At 39.7% G+C, this 9542-nt stretch overlaps 1 protein-coding gene and 1 non-coding gene across 2 annotated transcripts; one reads left to right on the forward strand and one right to left on the reverse strand.

Moving 5' to 3' along the window:
- Window positions 1-476: 476 nt before the first annotated feature.
- LOC133031549 (uncharacterized) lies at window positions 477-1807 on the reverse strand. The gene is made up of 2 exons (XM_061105076.1): window positions 1345-1807; window positions 477-487 (listed from the first exon to the last, which is right to left on the reverse strand). The coding sequence occupies exons 1-2, from the start codon at window positions 1805-1807 to the stop codon at window positions 477-479; spliced, it is 474 nt and encodes a 157-aa protein (XP_060961059.1).
- Window positions 1808-5825: 4018 nt separating this feature from the next.
- Window positions 5826-5932, forward strand: LOC133031635 (small nucleolar RNA R71). Its single transcript, XR_009684736.1, has one exon. It is a non-coding gene; the product is annotated as a small nucleolar RNA R71 (small nucleolar RNA).
- The last annotated feature ends 3610 nt before the right edge of the window (window positions 5933-9542 follow it).

Raw genomic sequence — 9542 nt, forward strand, 5'->3', positions numbered from 1 at the left:
AGCCATAGTAACATTAGCACGACCCCGAGCATCTACAAAGCTCCCCCACTTCATTCTTTCTATTTGAGCTCTGATTGTTTCAAATCGAGGTTGGCGCCTCAAGGGATTTTCCGGGAATTCAATACCCCGATCATCAATATAAGCCATATTCTTTAGCCTCACGAAGCGATTTTGGGCCTCAATGTTTCCAAAGCGGGTCCTATCAAAATCCGTTGGTGGTAGGTTTGAAGACGAACCCTCCTCTACATTCCTAGTCCTCTTGGGTGCCATTTTTTTTTCCTTTTTTTTCGATTTTTTTTTTTTATATTTTCTGAAACTTTTTTTTTTTTTCTAAAAAATTAGGCAGCACCTCCCTTTAATTTTTCTCTATCCCAAAATAAAAATTTCACTCAAACAATATTCCCAAACACTCAATACCACAATACAATAATGACAAACCCAATATCAACAATATTTTTGCACAACACACATTTATATCATTCAAAATCTAGAAAAAGTTAATCAAATTCTTTAAAGATTGAAGAAAGTGATACTTACGAACCCGAAAAAAGCTTCACTCCACCTCCATTGTTGAATGTTCTTGAAAGCTTGAGGTTGAAGTTGAAGACAATGGTGATTTTCGGATTTGGGCTATTATGGGTTATTTTTGGTATGGGTTTTGATGATATATGTAGATTGTTGGGTGAAATTGGGTTTTTGAATGGATTGGGTTTAAGAAATTTAAGAAAAGATGAAAAGATTGAAGATTGGAGATGAAAAATTGAAATTTTGAGATGAAAAGGGGTAGGGTTCGGCTGAGAGGATTTGAATTTTGAAATTTTTGGTGTAGGGTTGAATGAGGGGGAAAAATTTGAATTTATAGAAAATTCGTAAGGAAGTCGCGACCTGGCCTAGAGCAAGTCGCGACTAGCTTACAATTGATTTTTATGCCTTTCTGGAAAATCAGGAAGTCGCGACTGGGGTCGCGACTTGGAAAATAGGTTGCGACTTGGCCAAAGGCTAGTCGCGACCACTGGGCTCCAGATCGAAAAAAATATATATATATTTTTTTCACGCTTTTCACGATTCAATTAAAAAGAAATAATGTCTGGTACTAATCTAAAAATTGAAAATACTAACAATACTAAAGCATACTAAAACATAATCAAAAGTCTGAAAAAAAAATTAAAGAAAAACACTTGGGTTGCCTCCCAAGAGCGCTGTCTTTATCGTCATACAGCTGGACGCTGAGCCTTGTACTTCAAAGTGGCGCCAGGATCATGGCGGACTTGGCTTGGTTAAATTGACCTCCCAAGTAGAGCTTTAAACGCTGTCCATTAACTTTGAAAGTTGCTGGACTTTCACCTTTCAACTCCACCACTCCATAAGGAAACACCTTGACCACCGTGAATGGTCCTGACCACCTCGACTTCAACTTTCCAGGAAACAGTTTCAGCCTTGAATTAAAGAGTAACACTTGCTGCCCTGGTTGAAACTCCTTCCGTACTAGACCTTGATCGTGCCACTTCTTAGTTTTCTCCTTGTATATTTTTGCGTTTTCATAGGCTTCGTTTCGAAACTCCTCTAGCTCATTCAGCTGTAACAGTCTTTTCTCCCCTGCAGCTTTTAGTTCCATGTTAAGAGTCTTCATGGCCCAAAAAGCTTTATGCTCTAACTCCACCGGTAGATGACAAGCCTTTCCAAACACCAACCGATATGGGGACATGCCAATCGGTGTTTTGAAAGCATTTTTGTATGCCCACAATGCATCATCTAATTTCCTTGACCAATCTTTCCTTGATCTTTGCACAATTTTCTCTAGAATCATCTTAATCTCCCGATTAGAAATTTCAGCTTGGCCATTACTTTGGGGATGATATGGTAAAGCAGTTCGATGTCGGACACCATATCTTGAAAGAAGTGCTTCAAACTGCTTGTTACAGAAGTGACTCCCTTCATCGCTTACTATTGCTCGAGGAGTACCAAACTGAGTAAAGATGTTCTTTTGTAGAAAGCGGAGAACTGTCTTACCATCATTCTGAGGTGTAGCTGCAGCTTCGACCCATTTAGACACATAATCGACAGCCAAAAGAATGTACTAATTGCTAAAGGATGACGGAAAAGGACCCATGAAGTCTATTCCCCACACATCAAACAATTCAACTTCTAAAATTCCTGTTAAAGGCATCTCGTTTCTTCTTGAGATATTACCTGTTCGTTGACAACGATCACATGCCTTTACAAAGGTAATAGCATCCTTGAATAGCGTTGGCCAAAAGAATCCACTTTGCAACACCTTTGCAGCTGTTCTGTTTCCACTAAAATGTCCTCCACATGGTAAAGCATGACAATGATTTAGGATAGAATACATCTCCTCTTCAGGCACACATCTCCTAATTATCTGATTAGCGCAGTGCTTGTAGAGGATTGGCTCTTCCCAATAATAATGTTTGACCTCAGAAAAGAATTTCTTCAATTGTTGACGCGAAAGCTCGGGAGGAGTTATTTTTGCAGCCAAGAAATTAACATAGTCAGCGTACCACGGTACCATCAGGTTTTCCCTCACACTAAAGAGTTGTTCATCAGGAAATTGCTCATTTATCTGTACCTCCTTTGTATTCTGACTCTCTTCCAGCTCTAATCTTGACAAATGGTCTGCTACCAGGTTTTCAGTGCCCTTTTTGTCTTTTATCTCTAAGTCAAACTCTTGAAGTAGAAGTACCCACCGAATCAGTCTCGGTTTTGCATCCTTCTTGGTCATAAGGTATTTGATTGTTGAATGATCTGTGTAGACAATTACCTTATTTCCAATCAGGTAGGGTCAGAATTTGTCACAAGCAAACACTATTGCCAGCATTTCTTTCTCTGTAGTGGCGTAATTTAATAGAGCATCATTCAGAGTTCTACTAGCATAGTAGATTGTGTGGAATACTCCTGTCAACTCTTTGACCCAAGACCGCTCCAATGGCATAGTCACTTGCGTCGCACATCAACTTAAACGGCAATTCCCAATTTGGTGAAGTTACTATCGGTGTTGTAGTCAATCTCTCCTTTAAAATCTTGAAAGCTTTTAAACAATCTTCTCCAAACTCAAATGGAACACCATTGACAAGTAAGCTAGATAAAGGTTTTGAGATTTTGGAGAAGTCCTTGATAAATCTGCGGTAGAAGCCAGCATGTCCTAGGAAACTCCTCACTCCTTTTACAGAAACTGGAGGTGGCAAATTTTCTATTGTTGAAACTTTAGCCTTATCCACCTCAATTCCTGCCTTTGAAATTTTGTGCCCAAGAACAATTCCTTCTGTTACCATAAAGTGGCACTTCTCCCAGTTTAACACCAAGTTAGACTTCTCGCACCTTGTTAGCACTTTTTCCAAGTTTTCCAAACAATGATCGAAGGAAGAACCAAAAACTGAGAAATCATCCATAAAGATTTCAATACAAGATTCAATCAAGTCTGAAAAGATAGCCATCATACACCTTTGAAAAGTAGCAGGGGCGTTGCACAAGCCGAATGGCATTCTTCTGAAAGCAAAGGTACCGTAGGGGCATGTGAAAGTAGTCTTCTCCTGATCTTCAGGTGCTATAGCTATCTGGTGGTATCCAGAATATCCATCAAGAAAGCAGTAATATTCTTGCCCCGCCAATCTGTCTAGCATTTGATCAATGAAGGGCAAAGGGAAGTGATCTTTTCATGTTGCTTTGTTGAGTTTCCTGTAATCGATGCAGATCCTCCAACCAGTGACTGTTCTTGTAGGAATCAACTCATTCTTTTCATTCTTGATCACCGTCATTCCACCTTTCTTTGGGACCACTTGCACCGGGCTAACCCACTTACTATCTGAAATAGGATAAGCAACTCCAGCATCCAACCACTTAACTACTTCTTTTCTGACAACTTCTTTCATGGGTGGATTGAGTCTTCGTTGAGCGTCAATTGTCGGTTTGGCATTGTCTTCCATGAGAATTCGATGCATCACTATTAAAGGACTGATTCCTTTGACATCACCTAGTGTCCAAGCGATGGCCTTATTATGAGCTCGGAGTACCCTCAGAAGTCTATCAATTTCCACATCAGAGAGAGAAGCTGAAACAATAACTGGTAGCTTTTTATCTTGACCCAAAAATTCATACCTCAAGTGACTAGGAAGCACCTTCAATTCAAGTTCTGGAGGCTTTTCAGTAGATGGCTTTAGCTCTTTTGGAACTGCTCCCAATTCCTCAAAATATCTTCTGTTCAAGGGCCCATAGGAATCAAGCCACTTCACATAACCCATGACCTCTTGTCCCTCTTGCTCCGTCAATTCATCTTCAGTTAAACTTAGTTCAAGAGGATCATCTAGCAGCTTTTTCTCACCAACCATTTCATCAATCAAGTCAATGAAGAAACAGTTTTCATTTGCCTTTGGGTACGTCATAGCCTTTAACACATTAAAGACCACTTCTTCTCCTTGGACTCTCAGCTTTAGTTCACCCTACGGAACATCGATCAAGGCTTGGCCAGTTGCCAAGAATGGTCTCCCAAGAATGATTGGGACATTACTATCTTCTTCCATATCCAAAACGATGACTCCTCTAGGATGGGCTAGTGATCGGTCCGCCAATTGGAGAGTTACTGTTGTTGGCTTTGCTTCACCCAGCTGCAATCTTTTAAACACTGATAGAGGCATCAAGTTAATGCTGGCTCCCAAGTCACAAAGTGCATTTATTCCCTCAATTCTCCCAATAGTACAAGGAATAGTGAAACTCCCTAGATCTCTGAGTTTGGGAGGGAGTTTCTTCTGTAGGATGGCGCTGCACTCTTCAGTTAGAGCCACTGTCTCATAATCCTCCATCTTTCTCTTCTTTGACAGGATTTCCTTCATAAACTTCACATAACTTGGCATCTGCTCTAAAGCTTCAGCAAAGGGAATGTTAATGTGAAGTCTTTTGAAGACTTCTAGGAATTTGGTGAACTGCTTGTCTAAGCTTGACTTTCTAAGCCTTTGAGGGTAAGGTATTTTTACATGGTGATCACTATTAATTGAGACTGCTGTGGTTGTGTTGAACTATCAGTAGCCTTCGTTGAAGTGGGTGTTGGGGTTGACATTGGTTGATCTTCATTCTCCTTTTCTCCATTCACTAGTTGTGGCATTTCAGGACCATCATAATTTTTACCGCTTCTAAGGGTAATTGCTTTGCAGTTTTCTTTGGGGTTTACTTCAGTTGTGCTAGGCAAATTCCCTTGAGGACGAGTTGCTACTTGAGTTGCTAGTTGGCCCATCTGTGTCTGCAGGTCTTTGATTGAAGATCTAGTTTCAGTCATGAATTGAAGCAATAAATCTGTTTGCAAACTAGAATTTCCACCAGAGGTTTGTTGCTGATTAAACTGTTGATTCTGATTCTGGTTCTGATTTCGTTACTGATAGAACCCACTGTTTCTTCGGTTATTACCCTGGTTGAACCCATAATTGTTGTTGTTGTTCTGTGAATAGTTTCCAATGGCTTTAGCTTCATCCATTGGCAAATCATCCACATCTGCTTGACACTCTGAAAAGTGATGACTTCCTCCACATAACTCACAGACAACTTGGGCTTGTTTACCTTGCCATGCAATTAGCTTTGTCAGTGCCTCAACCTGAGCTGTCAACTTTGCGATGGCATCCACCTCTAACACACCAGCTACCCTCTTTGATTGACTTCTTTCAGTTGGCCACTGCTGATTATTTAGAGCCATCTCCACCAATAGATCATACGCCTCATTAGCACTTTTTCTCATAAAGGCTCCACCAGCTGCTGCATCTATTAGAGTTCTAGTGTTTCCTACCAACCCATTGTAGAAGTTGTGGACGAGCATCCACTTCTCTATACCATGATGAGGGCACTTTCTGATCAGATCTTTAAACCTCTCCCAAGCCTCATGGAGAGATTCATTATCTTGTTGGCAAAAGTTATTGATTTCTCCTCTCAGCTTTGCAGACTTGGCTGGAGGAAAGAACTTTGACAAGAATTTCGTTGCCAGATCATTCCAGGTGGCAATAGAGTTTGGTGGCAAGGAGTTTAGCCAACTCTTGGCTCATTCTCTGAGAGAGAATGGGAACAGTCTCAGTCGAATGGCATCATCACTAACTCCATTAACTTTAAAAGTTTCACAAAGTTCCATGAAGTTAGAGAGATGCAGGTGAGGATCTTCAGAAGGGAGGCCACCAAACTGAACTGAAGACTGCACCATTTGAAGTATGGCAGGTTTGATCTCAAAGTTATTTGCATCCACTGCCGGTGGCCTGATACATGACTGCACTCCCGTCAGAGTAGGAAGAATGTAATCTCTCAACCTGCGGCCATTAGCTTGATCTTCTACGGTGCCACCATTATTACCGTTATTGCCTCCATTGTTTGCAGCATTAGCAGCCATGATTTCTGAAGTTTCAGCAATTGCTGAAACTCCTTCTTGCCTCTTGTTCTTTCGGTTTCTCCTACAAGTTTTCTCGATTTTAGGATCAACTGGTAATATGACAGCTTGTCCTTGACGGCGCATACACTTATGATTCCTGAAATGGATCACGAAAATAATGCAAGAAAAAGGTTAGAAAAATCAGCAAGAGAAAATATACCAAAGTAGAAGTTAGTATAATTTGTGTAATATTAATCTTTAAACAATTCCCCGGCAACGACGCCAAAAACTTGTTGCGATATTTTTATGTTTATTACGCAAGTGTACGCAATCAAGTAGTATCTCACGCAAGTGAGGTCGAACTACAGGGAATTGGATTAAGTACTACTAAACTATACTTATGATTCTATTCGGTAAAATAATAAGTTTGCAAATTTGAAAGTAAATAACTCAGAAATTAAAGAGAAAATAAACGAAGATTAATCAAGATGAGAGATTAGGGAGGTGAATCCTGTTGTTAAGCTACCAATGTTAATACCTAATTGCTATCCTTATCTCAATGTGAATGACAGATTATAAATTAACCTAACTCTTTTCAGATCTTTTAGGTTCTAAATAATATGTTCTCTAATTAACTTCTTAATTAAATCAACACAAAATCAGCATTAAGTAATAATCTATTAGTCACTGAGACTATGTAAATACTTTCGTTTTACATCAAAACCTAGACTATCCAAATTTTAGCATTCTCAATTCTCACTTTTCAGATTTCGAATTGAGATCATTAAACATGTAAAAGATGATTTCAGATTTCGAATTGAGATCATTAAACATGTAAAAGATGATCAAGCTTGCACATGGAATTAAACACAAATAAAGATAGTATTCACACATAAGATGAAGGAATGACAATTATTTATTAACTAGGCATAAACTTAAACAACAATCATCATCCTCCCTTATTGGGAAATTTAGTTCATAATAACTCTAAAAACATCCATGATTAATTCAGAAATAAAAACAAACATAAAGAAGAATTAAAAGGGTAAAAGAAAAGAAACTAGAAGGTGATATCGCTCCGGGTCTTCAAGATAGCTTCCTCTCCACTTGCCTCCACTATTAGGTCTGTTTTTGCTTGATTCTGACCTTCAGTGTCGTATTCCTTATATAGGGATGAGTGGTGTGCCTCCAATTGAGAGAAAAATCAAAATTAGGTCAAAACCACGACGTCCGTACCAAGTCGCGACTAGCCCTTAAGCTGGTCGCGACTACAGGCAAACCTCAAAAATTGAAGGTTCTGCCAAACCTCGAAGTCGCAACCAGGGTCGCGACCAGGAAAAAGGGTCGCGACCTGGCTCTCATGAAGTCGCGACTACTGTAGCTTCTGGAGCCGAATTTTCTAATTTTTTCCAGTTTATCCCAGTTTTTCGCCATTTGACTGAATTTGAACTTTAACACTCCGGGAACCTGAAATAATGAAAATCAAGCGTAAAACTGCTCCAAAAGACATCAATAGACGAGATAATGCTAACTTTAAGGACCCGAAACATAGGCTAATTATAACCTAACACTTGGCATATGGATCCACTTTAGAATCCAAACGCCATAAATTCTCTCCTAGAAGTCGGGCATCTATATTCATTGGCTACCCTATGGGAATGAAAGCTCACACCCTTTTAGACATTGAATCCAAACAAGTTTATATTTCCCGCGATGTTGTGTTTCATGAACACATTTTCCCTTTTTCTACCATCACCTCACCTCAGGAAATAGACACTTTTTTCACCCCATCCGTGTTACCAAACCAGCAACAAGTAACACAAAACCAGCCAACCGCTGAAATACAAACAATAGCTGCTGATGCAGCCAACAAAAAACCAGCTGATGCAGTCTATTTCCATACTGCTACAGCCCCTACAGTGGCCACTGATGCCACAAACAACATACCTCTTGCTGCACAAAAATTACCTACTACCACTATGCATACTGATGCAGCAAACACAACAATTCATGATGCAACAAAAACACCTACTGCTACATCTCCACTCACGACTACTGATATAGCCGACACACCACATATAATTCCCAATCCAAGTATCACAAAAACTCATCACAAGGTAGCTACCAAAAATCCAAGTATCACTACCACAAAAAAGGTCGCACTCTCACTAAACCACCACACTTAAAAGACTATGTTTGTCATGCCTCTTCCAGCCTATCCAATTGAATCTTTTTTATCATATATAAAACTGAATTCTCACTTTCGTGTCGCTGTCTTAGCTGCATACACACATAGTGAACCAAAAAATTATGAAGAGGTATCTCAATTCAAACATTGGCTTCATGCCATGGATTGTGAGACTCAAGCTCTTGAAAAAAATAAAACTTGGATTATAACCAAGCTACCCCCTGGCCATAAAGCCATCGGTTGCAAATGGGTATACAAACTTAAATACAATGAAGCTGGTGAAGTTGTGAGGTTTAAAGCCCGGCTAGTTGCTAAAGGCTTTAACCAAAGAGAAGGAATTGATTTCTCTCAAACTTATGCACCCGTTGCAAAGTTTAATACTCTGAAAATCTTCCTTGCACTCGCTGCCATAAACAATTGGACCATTCACTAATTAGATATCAATAATGCCTTTCTTCATGGAGATCTTCATGAAGAAGTATACATGAAGATACCTCCTGGATACAATGCTCCTCCAAACACTGTTTGCAAGCTCAATAAGAGCATTTATGGGCTTAAACAAGCCTCGCGACAATGGTACGCCAAACTTAGTGCTACCCTCATAAAGGATGGCTTTCAACAATCCCAATCTGACAATTCCTTATTCATTAAACGCACTTCCTCCTTTTTTATGGTTGTCCTTGTGTATGTTGATGACATGATTATTGCTAGCAACAGTGTTAGTGCAATAACCAACTTCAAACACAACTTAGACATTCAATTCAAGTTAAAAGACCTTGGCAAACTTCGGTTTTTCCTTGGCCTTGAAGTTGGCCGAACTAAAGACGGAATATTCATTTCCCAAAGACATTTCACTTTGCAATTATTAAATGACACCGGGTACACCGGCACCAAGCCTGCCTCTACCCCCATGGATGTCAACTTGAAACTTAGCAAAGACAAAGGGACCCCTTTACCCGACCCCACTCTCTATCGAAGTCTAATTGGTAAGCTTATCTACCT

Source organism: Cannabis sativa, chromosome 9 (assembly GCF_029168945.1).
Source record: "Cannabis sativa cultivar Pink pepper isolate KNU-18-1 chromosome 9, ASM2916894v1, whole genome shotgun sequence".
In the NCBI taxonomy this organism is placed as follows: Eukaryota; Viridiplantae; Streptophyta; class Magnoliopsida; order Rosales; family Cannabaceae; genus Cannabis; species Cannabis sativa.

What these genes read in the sequence shown, in the direction of transcription:
- LOC133031549 (XM_061105076.1), bottom strand. Translation starts at nt 1,807, where the DNA reads ATGATTCTAGAGAAAATTGTGCAAAGATCAAGGAAAGATTGGTCAAGG.